Source organism: Gymnoscopelus microlampas, assembly GCF_963454915.1.
Source record: "Gymnoscopelus microlampas genome assembly, chromosome: 16".
NCBI lineage: Eukaryota > Metazoa > Chordata > Actinopteri > Myctophiformes > Myctophidae > Gymnoscopelus > Gymnoscopelus microlampas.
In genome coordinates, this window is record NC_139953.1 from 23189199 (window position 1) to 23204900 (window position 15702).

A 15702-nucleotide genomic window follows, 5' to 3' on the forward strand; every position below is an offset into this window, starting at 1 on the left:
TTTCTCACTCTACATACCAGTAACCTGTAAACTGATTGTATGACATTCTATAGTAGTTGTGTATATCTGTCTGTCTCTTATATGTCATCATGATTTGTGTGCATGGGGAACTCATTTGAAACAAGCTCAGTGCTTTTATGAGTCTTCCAGTTTAGTAGACCTTGTATTGTGAATTTGTACTTCCATGTACTGTTGTTCTCATGTCTTACTAAATAAAGTACATCAATCAATCAATCAATCAATCAATGTGCAACATCAACAGCAGAGGGCATCCTTGATACAGTAATAGAAGAGCTGCTGGGTGATGCTGCAGTTTATAAGTCACTTCTATGACGACAAAACGTGAATTTCGAGTAATATACGTGGATTGAGTAATAATTGCACATAATGGATGATAAAAAATGCTATAATGTACAAATTATATACAATTGAAACTTCAGTTTGACATATTTATTTTCTCGAACATTCTGGTTCACGCTGGATGGGACGCAAGAAGCGACCCCGTAAGCCTCCGCGCATGCGTAACAGACACCCGTCAGTGTTGCCATGTCCGCTTATTATAAGCGACTTTGGGCTTTTCCTGTAAAGTTGCTTGTTAAATATTGGTTAGTTTGCGTTTTTTTGGGCTTGTTTCTAAAGTGTAGTTGCTTATTTGGGGCTTGTTTCCTAAATGTTGTTTAAACCAGTGGTTCTCAAACATGTTCAGGACCCCCAAATTAATATTTTGTCTAAAAGTACAAAAAATATTACATTATTTTTCACTTTTTTCATTATTTTTATTTCTAATTGCAGATCTACAAGCTCACAACGCGACGCGCTGTGAGCTTGTTTTGGGCTTGTTTTCATTCCTCCGAGGTAGAAAGACTGGTGACGCGTATAGGTGACGCGAGGTTAGTTTTCATATACCTAGTTGCTTATTTATCTCGCAAAATCTGGCAACACGGACCAGTTTAATACCCATAGTGCATTGTACCACTGTCTTTCTTCTCGTTCGTGCGGTGACGGTCCAAAAATGTCGATGTTAGAAGGTCCGTTAAATGTGCTCGGCCAGAGAACAACTGGCGAGTCTGTTCGCACTCAAAATGGTGAGTTAATACAACAATGTCCTTATGTTTCTGTTAAAGTTGACGTTCTGTGTCCGACAGAAACGGACACTTGATAGAAAAGTCAGCCATAGCGGTTTAGCCACTGCGTGCAGCACGTGTGGATTATGCTGCTAGGCTAGCTAATGTGACGCCTCTCTCCTGTAATGTCTACACGTAACTGTTTAAATCGGTTATTCGTTTCTTAATCTGGAATAGGAGCAGCTTTCCTCCAAATGTGTATTTTGGGACATTTCAGGTGAACGTTCCCCTTTTAGTACCGCTCACTCAGCCCTCCCTGATTGACTGAGCCGCTATGCTAACGAGGTGAGCTAGAATGAACACAGTCATGATCTGAAGGTGTGGCTATCTGGATGTGTGCATCAGTGCTAGCCTAGCCGCAAGCTACTTGGAAGCTATGATGCTATCATTGTATATGCACATTATTGTATATTGTTTGTATTTAAATGTCTCGATGAATTGAATACACAGGACCTCAATGGAAATAAGCCCTAGGCTTTTTGTGGTTATAATTTTAGCTTCCTTTTGTATACATCTGCACAACTGTACTTTTTCTTTTGTCAAACTGTTAAAGTATTCAATAAATCTGCATGTAAGTTGCAATACTCCCTTGACTTCAGCCCAAACAATTCCTATTGGGTTAAATGATGATAAACCCACTAATATTTCAGCTGTATGGACAGCTTGGATTATCCTCTTTGTCTGTCAGGTCTTTGTTTCATAAAAATCAACCATGGTCATGATAAGGCCAGTCCACATCAATGCAACTCCTTGCAACCATTATTCCCAATGGCAGTTGCAAGGAGTTGCATTGGTACGGTCTGGCCTTTATACTTATGAGCAACTTTAAGTAAACTCCGTGCAGCGATTATTCTTGTGTTTAGAAGCACTCGTTGTAAATCACTTACCTCCTGCGTGAGTGCAATTTCGAAGCAGGTGGTGCACGACGGACGTTGAGTGATTTTAAAACGAGTGCTTTCAAAGTCAAACGCATATATTTATTGACAGAAAGTTGCTCATTATATGACATCGCTTTTTTTTTTCAAACAAAGACTTGACACAGACATAGGTGCAATATTGGAGAGTTTTTGGTCGTTTAACACAATCAGATAGGACTTTTCTGTTTCATGAATCGGTTGTCAATGGAGGGTATCGCAACTTAGATGCAGATGATCGCATCCAAGTTCCTTGCGGCTACATATATACATCCCACTCCATGTAGCGATAGAAGCATATTTTTAAAATGTTAGATATGTATGTATTGTAAAAACTGATGGACTGCACACTCCAGAACAGAGATGGACAGCTTACTGCTGCATCAAGTGATGTTTTGGCACCATGCGTTTCGCCGTGAGCTTCAGCACCTGACGAAGCTCACGGCGAAACGTCAGTGGATACCGCCTGGCTTGCAAGTAAGTCATCTCTTTGCTCCATCCTTAATTTCTAACTTCAGCCTTGTGTAATTTGGCCAAGAAGGGAATTAAATTGGGGCCTTTTTCACTGAAAAGTTTGTCTTCCTGTACTTGGACTGCCCATCTGCCTCCACTCCAGATGTGTGGCTATGCGAACAGGATAGAGAAAATGTCCTTCATGATCTGAGGAGGTTGAGTGGCCTTAATTCCACCACCTCCATATGAAATGATGGCACAATCTGTGTGTGTGTAATGTGTATGTATACAATATTGTAATTGCAGTGATAATATGGTCGGTATATTGTAACGGTAGTCTCCCTCTTGCATTTGTAGTAATGGCCGCATCATCAATCGCCAACATTGTCAAGAGCTCTCTTGGGCCTGTTGGGCTTGACAAGATGTTGGTGGACGACATTGGGGTTAGTGTCACATTCGATACTCTTCACTATGATAACAACATCCCTGCATCAATGGTTATATTTGTTGCAAATGATGAAAAGTGGAGTATTTATCATGTATACCTCATGGGCTGTGTTGGCAGGATGTCACCATCACAAACGATGGAGCAACCATTCTGAAGCTGCTGGAAGTGGAGCACCCAGCAGCCAAGGTCCTGTGTGAACTAGCTGAGCTGCAGGACAAGGAGGTCGGGGATGGGACCACCTCAGTGGTGAGTTGGGCTATCGCCATTATGACATTTTACATGACGATTAATTGTCACACAAATAATTGTGATTAAAAATTATTCTCTTTGGCTTTTAGGCTTCGTAAACAAAAGGTGCACAGGGCAAATTAATAACTTTATACTTAACCCATTAAGACTTGGAAAGCGATTGGTAAAGCATCTGTGAGATATATATATATTTATTTTATTTATTTAAAATATTCTATTAAGATTCAGAAGGCATTTTGTTGCCATGAATAGTGGAAATGGCCTCAAAATGTGGCATGCGCTTTGAGCTTGTAGATCTGCTATATCCATCATTTTTGAAAAAAAAATCAACATGGAAATGATTATGACTTATGCATAATAATATTGAGATTATCTTAAATAATAGGCGATTATAAATTGTGACAGGCCTAGAAGTAGTGTCAACAACTGAGATGATAATGTGTAGTAAAACCAGGGTGCTGCCTGTTATGAATATCTTAAGGACAGCAGTATCACTTGTGTCAGCAGACTCGGCACTACCTTGTAATTTGAGTTTTCAATTTATTTTACATCACTGATCTATTTTCTGCACAGTATAATACTGCCTTGTTTGGGATAAGTGTATTTCTGATTACCAGTGAATAGTTTGACTTCCTGTTTTTTCAGTACTACCCATCTGCCACTATAGATGTGTAGCTATGCAAACAGGATAAAGAAAAATCCTTCATGATTTGAGGAGGTTGAGTGACCTTATTTCCACCACTTCCATATGAAATGAAGGCACAATCTCATTAGGGATGTTAGTAATCCTTAATTATATTCCATAATATTCAAGGGCTTTTGGATGGAAATGAGACAGACTCCATAGAGCACTGCAGAGGGGAGGTGTGTCTGTCCAGCTGATGCTCGTTAATATTATATACATCAAGGCAATTATGTTTCTGCACTCATTTTCGATTCGGACAAGAATTTTCCTTTTGGTCCTAAAAAAAACACTTATCAATTCTCCGAGTGATAAGGTTATCAATTAATGAATTGATTGATAATTTGCATCCCTATCAAATCCATATGCACAGGCATCATTGTTCTTATGGATTGGTGTAAACACATTTTAGGCATTGCTAGGGTGCGATTGCAAAATGGCTATATTCTAAATGGTATTGTCCTCCCTCCCTCACTGATAAAATGTTGGGGTTCAGGTGATCATTGAAAGACTCTTGTAATGTTAGTTTGGGTTTTTTTCCCACTCAGATGATCAATGATTAACTCTTGTGGTGTTGGTGTTAACGGTGGTAATTGAGGAACTCTTGTGGTGTTGGGAATTTGATCTGGTGGTCATTGATTAACTTTTGGGGTTTTGTTCAGGTGATCATTGCGGCAGAGTTGCTTAAGAATGCAGATGAACTGGTGAAACAGAAGATTCACCCAACTTCAGTTATCAGTGGATACCGTCTGGCTTGCAAGTAAGTCATATCTCTTTGCTCTGTCCTTAGTTTCTAACTTCAGCCTTGTGTAATTTGGCCAAGAACCTAATTAAATTGGGCCCTTTAGGAATTGTGATATACAAATGTACCACGTCCTTTTTTTCACTGAAAAGTTTGACTTCCTGTACTTGGACTGCCCATCTGCCTCCACTTCAGATGTGTGGCTATGCGAACAGGATACAGAAAATGTCCTTCATGATCTGAGGAGGTTGAGTGGCCTTAATTCCACCACCTCCATATGAAATGATGGCACAATCTCAAATCAATGAGCGTAATTTATTAAACTAATATTTGATGTAAGTCTAAGTTCTTAAAAACTTGTATTTGTTATTTCATCCTCCAGGGAAGCTGTGCGCTACATTAATGAGAATCTCACCATTGCGACAGATGAACTCGGCAGGGAATGCCTGATCAATGCAGCCAAGACGTCCATGTCTTCTAAAATCATTGGCGTGTATCCTTCCTGTTCTTTGCCTACCTGGGTAAGCCTTACTTTGGTAATAAACAACACTGGAAGTATTAGGCCTGGGTCCCAATCCACACATGGGATTTGTGGCTTTTATCCAGTCCACTGAATCCCTTTACACTCTTTAGACTTTTGACTTGTAACGGATCAGTGGTCTGATTTGGGCTAGAGGAGCGACTGAAACACTAGGGCAGTTATACATTTGCAATACTCAAAACTCTAGAAAAAAATACCTAGGATTTTCTGTGATATCACCATATGGAAATATGTTTGACTAAATTCCTTGAAATTGCCATCCCTAGACAACCTTTTGGCCTGTGTACCATGTGAATATTGCTGCAGAGTATTGAAATATCCATATACAGGGAATGATGGTTCACAATTAAGTTAGGAACGTGGACATCAAGATACCTAATCCACGCCCATGAATCATCCTTTCTAAAATGCATTTTCAAATACAAGCCACCTGGATCTAGTTTAGACAGACATACCTCTGCATACTGCTTTTTGGGCTAAGTGTAATTCCTGTTTTTTCAGTACTACCCATCTGCCATTATAGATGTGTAGCTATGCAAACAGGATACAGAAAATATCCTTCATGACATGAGGAGGTTGAGTGGCCTTATTTCCACCACTTCCATATGAAATGACGGCACAGTCTCATACCTCATAAGCTCACCTGCATGCTTTGATTAAGGATTGAGTGTGCAATCATATACAAATGGAACGTGGTTGCCTCCCTTAACCTGTGATGCTTCAGTGATGCAGACTTCTTTGCCAACATGGTGGTAGATGCTGCCTTGGCTGTGAAGTTTGTTGACGGCAAGGGCGTGGCTAAGTATCCAATCAACTCTGTCAATGTGCTTAAAGCCCACGGTCGCAGCCAGAAAGAAAGCTTCCTGGTCAACGGTTACGCACTGAACTGCACAGTTGGCTCACAAGGTACGTATACTATCAGACAAAACATTTGACGCACTTGTGCACCATTAGGTTAATCAATCGACATTTAAATCTACTGCTATATCCCACTCCCTTCTGATGGTATATGTAGTGATCCCTTTTTCACTGAAAAGTTTGACTTCCTGTACTTGGACTGCCCATCTGCCTCCACTTCAGATGTGTGGCTATGCGAACAGGATACAGAAAATGTCCTTCATGATCTGAGGAGGTTGAGTGGCCTTGATTCCACCACCTCCATATGAAATGATGGCACAATCTCAAATTGATAGTGTGACCTATTAAAAACTTTTATTTGACGCACTTGTGTACCTTTAGGTTAATCGATCTACTCCCATTTAAATTCACTGCTATGTCCCACTTCCTTCTGATGGCATATGTAGTGATATAGTATGAGTGGATGCTTTGACTTTGAAAGCGATGGATGCAATTGCAGTGCTTCCTTTATAAACTATGGCACCTCTTCTATGAGCCAGACCAAACATTTACCTATAAAAGTGTGATATTTGTTTTGGCATGTTGACTGTAAATAACTGGTTAGATTTTCCTGTTAATGTTCGCTTGCGGTCATTCCAAAGGTATGGTAAAACGTGTTACCAACGCCAAGATCGCTTGCCTTGACTTCAGCCTGCAGAAGACCAAGATGAAGATGGGTGTTCAAGTCGTCATCAACGATCCTGAGAAGCTTGACCTGATCAGACAGAGGTGACCATTGGATTGCGATTCTCTTGTATGCACACAAAGGATCCTCCCATTTAAATCTGGTGTGAAAAGTTTGACTTCCTGTTTTTTCAGTACTACCCATCTGCCACTATAGATGTGTAGCTATGCAAACAGGATAAAGAAAATATCCTTCATGATATGAGGAGGTTGAGTGGCCTTATTTCCACCGCTTCCATATGAAATGACGGCACAATCAACATGTCTGTATAATTCACAGATACAAAAATACTATTTACTATATCCAGCAATGAAAAAAACAAGTCCACTTGTCACCTCGTAAACTAATGCATGTGAATTTGCCATTCCAGGGAATCAGACATCACCAAGGAGAGAATCCAGAAGATCCTGGCATCAGGCGCCAATGTCATCCTGACCACAGGCGGCATTGACGACATGTGTCTGAAGTACTTTGTGGATGTGGGTGCCATGGCTGTCAGGAGGGTCATCAAGAGGGACCTCAAACGCATCGCCAAAGCCACAGGAGGTAACGTGATAAGCGATAGTCTAATTTCTTTTGAAATAATATCTGTTGTGCCACTCTTGAAGCCCAGTTGCCAGTACTTGTAAAGTATCCATATTCCATATCAGTGTATTTACTTAGTTACTGTATGTTTGTCGGTCCCCAGCCACCATGTGTCCTTCACTGACCAACTTGGAGGGAGAAGAGACATTTGAGGTCACCATGCTGGGTCAGGCTGAGGAGGTGGTACAGGAAAAGATCTGTGATGATGAACTCATCCTTGTTAAGAAGTAAGAGCTGAAAACAAAGGAATAAATAACATACTAGTATAATTTCTCTCAAGTCTTTCTCTCAAGTCTTAGTAAATTGGATAAAAACAGAGTGGGATAGTGATGTCAATGGCAGGGAAAACGTAGTGATCCATAAGGTGCACAGGGCAATTTAATAACTTAATACTTAACCCATTAAGACTGGGAAAGCATCTGTCATTTTAGATTTTAGCTATATACGTGTGTGTTTTTTCAGAAAACTTATGATTTAGAAGGCATTTCATTGCTGTCGGCCACAAACCTCTCTCGGCCACAAACCTCTCTATTTTACATCACTGATCTATTTTCTGCACAGTATAATACTGCCTTGTTTGGGATAAGTGTACTTATGATTTCCAGTGAAAAGTTTGACTTCCTGTTTTTTCAGTACTGCCCATCTGCCACTATAGATGTGTAGCTATGCAAACAGGATAAAGAAAATATCCTTCATGATTTGAGGAGAGAGTGGCCTTATTTCCACCACTTCCATATGAAATGAAGGCACAATCAATACCATACACATCATTGTTCTTTCGGTATTATAACAACATTTTAGGCATTGCTAGGGTGCAATTCCTAACATTGCATAGATAGTCGTTTTCGGTGCATGACATCCATGCGTCTAACGCTTCTTGTTCTGTCCCATCGCCTTTCTCCCTCAGCACCAAAGCACGCACATCGGCCTCCATCATCCTGCGTGGGGCCAATGACTTCATGTGTGACGAGATGGAGCGCTCCCTTCACGATGCACTGTGTGTTGTGAAGAGGGTACTGGAGTCCAAGTCTGTTGTGCCAGGAGGTGGCGCTGTGGAGGCAGCTCTGTCCATTTACCTGGAGAACTATGCCACCAGCATGGTGAGGCTCTTGGAAGAATACCTAAGCAGAAAGCATGCATACAGAAACGCAATCTGCTGTGCCAGTGTGATGGCCAATTTAGCTCTCACTTTATAATTAAAATATGAACTAAAGGCTTCAATGTAGCTTGTCGGTACACTGTGTACTGCCACATTGGACATGTAAGTCATTGCTACCTTTACTGAATGGCTGCACTCAAAGGTCCATCATATAAGGGGTGTGATTAGCTGTCCCATCATAGAGGGGTATCATAGAGGGGTGGGCCTGTAAACGGGATGTAGTCGCTTTTAGGAATGGTGATATAAAAGTGTACGAAGTGTATTTTTCATTGAAAAGTTTGACCTCCTGTACTTGGACTGCCCATCTGCCTCAACTTCAGATGTGTGGCTATGCGAACAGGATACAGAAAATGTCCTTCATGATCTGAGGAGGTTGAGTGGCCTTAATTCCACCACCTCCATATGAAATGATGGTACAATCTCAATCGAAGCGTAATTTTAAAACGACTAATATTTGTTTTTTCATCCTCCAGGGAGGTTGTACGCTCTACTAATTAAAACGGACAGAACCATATAAAGCACGGGAACATGCATAGTACTACCACTGATTTAGCTGAGATTGACATGACTAATTCTATGTTTGAATATTTACTGTAAGTGTAGTGTAATAATACACTACAAACCACCTGTGACTTTGTTACGTATAACCACCTGTGACTTTGTATAATGAATTAAACACTATCTGCATTTTATTTGTATCATCAAAGGTCTTGTAATGTGGCATTTACTGTATGTGATGGGTTGTTTTCAGGGTTCCCGGGAGCAGTTGGCCATTGCAGAGTTTGCTCGCTCCCTCCTTGTCATCCCCAAGACGCTGGCTGTGAATGCAGCACAGGACTCCACTGACCTGGTGGCTAAGCTCCGTGCCTTCCACAACGAGGCCCAGGTTAACCCTGAACGCAAGAACCTCAAATGGTGTGTTGTCTTTACATACACTACTGTTGATATGGTCTGTTACCGGTGTACACGGTGCAGTTCAGATGTTGCTAGCTAGCTCCCAATAATGTGGATATGGTGCTTTGTCTGAAATGCTGCTCAAGTAAAGCTTACTGGGGGGACAATTCAGTGTGCATGCATTTTTGTGATTTGACTGTTCACATGGCTTGACCATTCCACTGAGCAGGTATGTTTCGGTAAGTGCATATACGCTTATGTCCTATATTCATTGAAAAGTTTGACTTCCTGTACTTGGACTGCCCATCTGCCTCCACTTCAGATGTGTGGCTATGCGAACAGGATACAGAAAATGTCCTTCATGATCTGAGGAGGTTGAGTGGCCTTAATTCCACCACCTCCATATGAAATGATGGCACAATCTCAAATCGATAAGTGTAATTTCTTAAAAAATAAAATTTGTTATTGCATCCTCCAGAGAGGCTGTACGCTCCACTAATTAAAACAGACAGGAATCATATAAAGCATGCGAACAGGCATAGTACTACCACTGATTTAGCAGAGATTGCTTGCTCCCAATAGTATGGATATGGTGCTTTGTCTGAAATGCAGCTCAAGTAAAGCTTACTGGGGGGAAATTCAGTGTGCATGCATTTTTGTGATATGACTATTCACCTGGCTTGATCATTCCACTGAGCAGGTCTGTTTGGGTAAGTGCATACTCCTATGTCCTTATATGTATTTAATAAATATTGGCCACTGCTGTCTCCTTCAGGATTGGTTTGGACCTGGTGAATGGCAAACCAAGAGACAACAAACAGGCAGGCGTGTACGAGCCCACCATGGTAAAGACCAAAAGCCTCAAGTTCGCCACCGAAGCCGCCATCACCATCCTTCGTATTGATGACCTCATCAAGCTGTTCCCCGACCAGAAAGAGGGAGGACCCTCATACCAGGATGCTGTAAATTCAGGATCCCTGGACGGTTGAAGGCTTTGACTGGTTCTCCTCTTGCTCTTAAGTCAACAGCGGTTCTGGTCCGCTAGGCTTAAATGTCTGTATTTATACATAGAGCTCTTCATGGCTGTTGTCTATAGTGTAGGCCGTGCGTGCACTTTGCCTGTTTACTGTTCTCTCCATTCCCACGGGGCAGCCCATTGCTATGGGAACCATTAACTGATACTGTTGATTGTTTTTGGACACTTGCAAATAAACCTGCTATGGTTGTGAACTACCTGATTTGTTCATTCATTTTCTCATCTGTTTATGCATGTGTTTGAGGAACAAGTTATGCTGGGGTAACTCTTTATTGATATAGGAAACGATTACATATGTAACAATTGGATGTTGGTAAACATTTTCACTTCAGTACAATCGGGACAGGTTTGCAGTAGCTAGCACTACCATTCACAGCTGGATATCTACAGGAAGCACTTGCGTATGGCTAGCATTAACCTCAGGGCACTTAAAGGCTGTAGTCTACGCTATTGATCTAGTATGGGAAAACCATGGCAAGGATTCCATACAGGGAGACTGGGGATAGATGTTGGAATGTTAAAGTATCACATGGTTGCATCTTTAAGCAGACTTCTCTCTAGTATTTGGCACAATTTGTCCTACATTAATCACCTACCGGTTCAATTATTTAAGAGATTAGAGTAAGTTTATCCTGTATATTTGTAGTTTTCAGTGGCTGAGAAATTGACACCAACATCCTGTCAGTGGTAAGGCAAAAGCATATAAATGGGTGTTAAAATTATCCATGTTGCATGAAAAATATTAAATGGGGTAAAATGCTAAAAACATGCCCTGTTATCTGTTCAATTTTATAAGACTAGTGTAGTTGTCACCTAAGATGAGATTTCCCTCACATGATGAAAGTAATACTCAGACTAAACAAGACTAAAATCTTTCAATAGCTAATTTCAAGTCCGAAATGGGAAGGAGTAAGTTGCAGATTCAGTGAAATGCAGGTTTGAATGAAGGCAATCACAACATATACATTCAGTAGCTCTGCTATAGGTACAGTCTCTAGGCAGAGACAGCAGTTTCCTAGGACTGGGCGATATATATCAATATTGTGATATGAGACTAGATGTCTGGGATTTTTGATATCATGGTACAAGCATATTTACAGTCCTTAAAGGATGCATTACAGTAATATGTAATTTTCTGAACGTACCTGGCTGTTCTATTTGCTTTTACCCACTTAGTTTTATATATATTATTGTTGATTATTTACCTCAATCTCATCCCCACAATATATCTATAGAGGTATTTAGTCAAAACAATATTTGATTTTGTCTATCGCCCAGCCCTTACAGTTACCATTCAATCATTTCCCTCATGTAAACAATGGGTCCCAGACCAGTCCCTTATTCTCCATGAACATGAATGTTGTAACTCCTGGACATTGTGTGATGAACTGGTCACCTCACATTCTCTCCACACACATGGCAATGCCCATTCCTCCTCCGATGCAAAGGGAGGCCACACCCTTAAGGCCTCCTGTCCTCTGAAGTGCGTACAGCAATGTCACCAGAATCCTACAGCCAGACATGCCGATGGGATGTCCCAAAGAGATGGCACCTCCGCAAACATTCACCTGAGGTATGCAAAGATGTCTGGGATTACTGCTTATGAAGACTTTAACAACAAAATGGAGCATCTAACCATACAGGTTCAACTGCAACTACTTTCCTTCTTCTCTTTTCTCCCCAATTTAGTCGTTATGCCAATTGATTACTCCCCAGACACATTTTGTGTTGTATACTACTGACTCATCTGCCAGTGAGGAGCCCCCACCGGGAGGACGTAGAGCCTTCGTCCTACTCCTACCGCCCAACACCCGCCCCAGCCCGTTGGAATACGTGCATTGATATCACCCTCCCCGTCCGGCTTCCCTTCCCCGAACACGGGCCAATTATGTTAGTATAGAGTAGACTCTCGACAAAGCCGGATGCACCATGTGGATTCGAACCCACAACCTCCGCGGTGGTGGCCAGCTACATTGCCAGTAAGCCACCTGAGCGCCTTTCCCCTCAATTTCATGTTAATATTTAAATAAAACCTAACCCGTCTTAAAATACATTTTGATTTGTGGGGACCAAAAGGTTTTACCTTGTCTGAGTTTAGTCCGAGCTCTTTGACCACAGCAATGGACTGCGCAGCAAAAGCCTCATTGATCTCAAACAGGTCAACTTGATCTAGGTGCCAACCTGCTTTCTCAACCTAGCAGAAAACAAACAAATACAGGAATGAATACAATATTAAATCTAGAGAGCATTTTATGTACAGATGTGCATATTCAGTCATTTCTGACCGCTTTCCTGATGGCTGGTATTGGTCCAGTGCCCATGATTGATGGATCGAGTCCAGCTTGAGCCCAAGAGATGATTCTGGCCATGGGTTTTAGGCCCCTCCTCTCAGCCTCTGATTGGCTCATGAGAAGGGTTGCTGCTGCGCCATCATTTATACCTAGTAGGATTAACTTGATTAAAGAAAAAGCCTTTTAAGTAGACCCCAATGATGTTAACCATGTACCTAGATAACAGGCTTAGACTAGAAAAGTCAAGGGAGAACACAGAGAGCTCCACTGGAAAGAAGCCATTTGATAAGTGACTGATAAATGAAAGAACCCTCTAGTGATAAAATCTGTCTGCGTGCGTTGAGGGCTGATGCACGCCCTCTGTGTACCTGAGGCATTGCCAGCAGTGACTGTGCCACTGCTGTCTTTGATGAAGCAAGGTCTGAGTTTGAGCATGGCGTCCACGTTGGTCCCATGGCGAGGAAACTCATCCAACTTCACCTCCACTGGACCTGAGAGGAGGAGGAGTAAATTGCAGGATTTCCACGTAATAAGTAATGACTTGGCAGACTGACAGCTGCTGAAATGTGAAGTAGATGAGCACATTTCTAGAATTTAGAAGCACTTCTTGCCTTTTCTGGACGGCACCATGACCGGGACAATCTCCTGGTCAAAATATCCTGCCTTTTGGGCAGCCTCAGTTTTATTTTGGGACTGGATGGAAAAATGGTCCTGCTCTTCTCGACTCACACCCCACTGCTTAGCCACATTTTCAGCTGAGAAAAGATGAAAAGATTCATAGCTTAAAACAGGGGTTCAAGCTCTGCTCGTTATCTATCCTATGCAGTTAATTGTGTGCATCTGTGCAGTGCATTCCTTCTGATGAAATGGAGAACCAGCAGCACTACCACAGGTGCTTGAGGAGTGAAGAACTACTGACTTGGCCAAACACAGCCGACATGGTGACATCTAAAAGGCTTTTCTCCTATTGGTGATATGTCAAGTAAATGAGTGGCATTCAGTGTTTCTTGGGTTTGTCGTTCTGACCTGTGATGCCCATGTGGTAACCATGGAAGGCGTCGGTCAGGCCGTCAGCCACCATGGAGTCCTGCAGCGAGGCATCGCCCATCTTCACTCCTGCCCTCATCTGCACTGTGTGAGGTGCCTGGGGATGACAAGGTGAAGAGAAAGTAGTTAAGTGATGCATACTTTTATATAGATAGTTTTAGCATTTGCAAATTACACTTTGGCCCAGGTCTGATTCCAAACTCACCCTACTAAATTCTGGCACTCATCATGATACTTACCCTGCTCATGCTCTCCATGCCCCCAGCAACCACCACAGTGGAATCTCCAGTCTGGATGGACTGAGCTCCCAGACACACAGCCTTCAGCCCAGAGCCACACACCATCTGGCAGCTCCAGGCTGGGACTGGATAGGGGATCCCTGCTGCAACACTGGCCTGGCGTGCAGGGTTCTGCCCATGGCCTGAGGAGCAAAAAAGAGGTATGGAAGAAAATTGTTTAGAATCCTGTGTGTGTGGAGGGACAAATTGCCAAAAGAAAAGATGAAAAAGAAGTCAGATTAAGCTGAAAATCAATTTTCAGCTAAATCACTTCGCAGCATAATCGCATGGTGATGACAACAACATGCACATAAGTCTATCAAAGTGATTATCAGCTTTACCCGCTGTGAGGACGTGTCCCATGATGACCTCAGACACCTCATCCGGCCTCAGTCCAGCTCGCTGCAACACGTCCTTGATCACCACCGAACACAGATCATGGACAGGTACCGTGGACAGAGCACCATTGAAAGACCCTTAAGTTACATACACGAGGAGAATGATTCATTGAGATAATTACTATGTGAAAATTATGTTGATAAGACCATGTTAGTGGAATGGTCAGGAGGAATGAGGCAACATTACATTGTAGATGACAAAATGCATATTATTATCATTATAACATTATTTGGGTCATTTGATGTAAATGTATATTATTCACATGACATGACTCATTTAGAGATGATCACTTGTTAAAATATGTAAGTAAACACTGAACAAATACATTTAATACACTTAATATGCCCTATTATAAAATGTGGCAATTAACAACAGCAATCTACAAGCTGCATTGTGTCTTGTGGATATTTGTGGACTTTTTTTTCTCTCCCACAATAGCGATACTAATGTTAATGTGTTTAAAAGCTTATCCTATCATCATCAATCCTAGCCTGATTACATCAATCCATCAATACAAAGTTTGATGCTCAGTTATTCAGACACGCCTGGAGCAGTTCCAGGACAAGTTGAGCAACAAAACCAGCCAATGGGGCAAAGTTCCTGGTCCGTGGTTCTATGGCAAGCGAACCAATCGCTGCCTCGAAAGAAAACTGGACAGGTGAAGTGACCAATCAGGTTCCAACAAGACGTCTGGATGAATGTCAAGCAGCCACTTAGTCTTATTAAATTATGACTGGTGTTATTATTCAATGACAAAAACACATGCATGTTAAAATATTCACTAGAAAAATAATGTTTTAAAAAAATACATTTTCAGCAATCCTAGAAAAATCATTTCACCAGAGAGACACGTATACGGGCGTTGTTAAGCAACAGTAAAGCCTAGTGTATACTTAGTTGCGTGTCGGTGTCGAGCTCAGTAAATAGCAGATCTACAAGCTCACAACGCGTCACATTCGTGATGCAATGTGACGCGTTGTGAGCTTGTAGATCTGCTATTTACTGAGCCCGACACGCAACTAAGTATAAATGAGGCTTAAAGCGGTTGTTAGGTCTGGAAAAATGTTTCATAAACGCGCCCATGTTGTTGTACACAAGACAATACCCTACCGATCGGTGTCCTAGCAGCAGAAACGATGACAATAGCCTCGGTGTTCATCATCCCGAAGAACTTAGGTCCCTGCTTCAGATGATCGCTGCTCTGGTGCCGATGACTGCGGTGTGGGCTGTTGTTGCCACTGCCTTACGAACTGACTGACAGCACTACACCATGCACTA

The 15702-nt window shown here is 41.9% G+C and overlaps 2 protein-coding genes across 3 annotated transcripts; one reads left to right on the top strand and one right to left on the bottom strand.

The window, feature by feature from the left end:
- Positions 1-949: 949 nt before the first annotated feature.
- Positions 950-10606, top strand: tcp1 (t-complex 1). Its single transcript, XM_084083116.1, has 12 exons — positions 950-1085; positions 2849-2934; positions 3057-3185; positions 4533-4630; positions 4995-5105; positions 5878-6059; positions 6653-6779; positions 7106-7281; positions 7424-7547; positions 8228-8420; positions 9231-9394; positions 10149-10606. Exons 1-12 carry the CDS (start codon positions 1013-1015, stop codon positions 10360-10362), a joined length of 1677 nt encoding a protein of 558 aa, XP_083939242.1. The 5' UTR covers positions 950-1012; the 3' UTR covers positions 10363-10606.
- Positions 10607-10695: 89 nt separating this feature from the next.
- acat2 (acetyl-CoA acetyltransferase 2) lies at positions 10696-15662 on the bottom strand. 2 transcript variants are annotated; one of them, XR_014602617.1, is made up of 10 exons: positions 15535-15662; positions 14367-14501; positions 13987-14168; positions 13727-13844; positions 13312-13455; positions 13069-13191; positions 12695-12849; positions 12493-12603; positions 11508-11977; positions 10696-11463 (listed from the first exon to the last, which is right to left on the bottom strand). XR_014602617.1 is itself a non-coding variant. In XM_084083117.1 (9 exons), exons 1-9 carry the CDS (start codon positions 15584-15586, stop codon positions 11807-11809), a joined length of 1191 nt encoding a protein of 396 aa, XP_083939243.1. In that variant the 5' UTR covers positions 15587-15662; the 3' UTR covers positions 10696-11806. The 2 variants fall into 2 exon arrangements, 1 of the variants encoding a protein (XP_083939243.1); XM_084083117.1 differs by having other exon boundaries at positions 10696-11977.
- Positions 15663-15702: the final 40 nt, after the last annotated feature.

What these genes read in the sequence shown, in the direction of transcription:
- tcp1 (XM_084083116.1), top strand. Translation starts at nt 1,013, where the DNA reads ATGTCGATGTTAGAAGGTCCGTTAAATGTGCTCGGCCAGAGAACAACT. An exon ending in TCTTCTAAAATCATTGGCGT is followed by an intron (nt 5,106 to 5,877) that starts GTATCCTTCCTG and finishes GTGATGCTTCAG; the next exon opens with TGATGCAGACTTCTTTGCCA. An exon ending in CTGCACAGTTGGCTCACAAG is followed by an intron (nt 6,060 to 6,652) that starts GTACGTATACTA and finishes GTCATTCCAAAG; the next exon opens with GTATGGTAAAACGTGTTACC.
- acat2 (XM_084083117.1), bottom strand. Translation starts at nt 15,586, where the DNA reads ATGATGAACACCGAGGCTATTGTCATCGTTTCTGCTGCTAGGACACCG. An exon ending in TGCTGCTAGGACACCGATCG is followed by an intron (nt 14,502 to 15,534) that starts GTAGGGTATTGT and finishes ATGTAACTTAAG; the next exon opens with GGTCTTTCAATGGTGCTCTG. An exon ending in TTACCACATGGGCATCACAG is followed by an intron (nt 13,456 to 13,726) that starts GTCAGAACGACA and finishes ATCTTTTCTCAG; the next exon opens with CTGAAAATGTGGCTAAGCAG.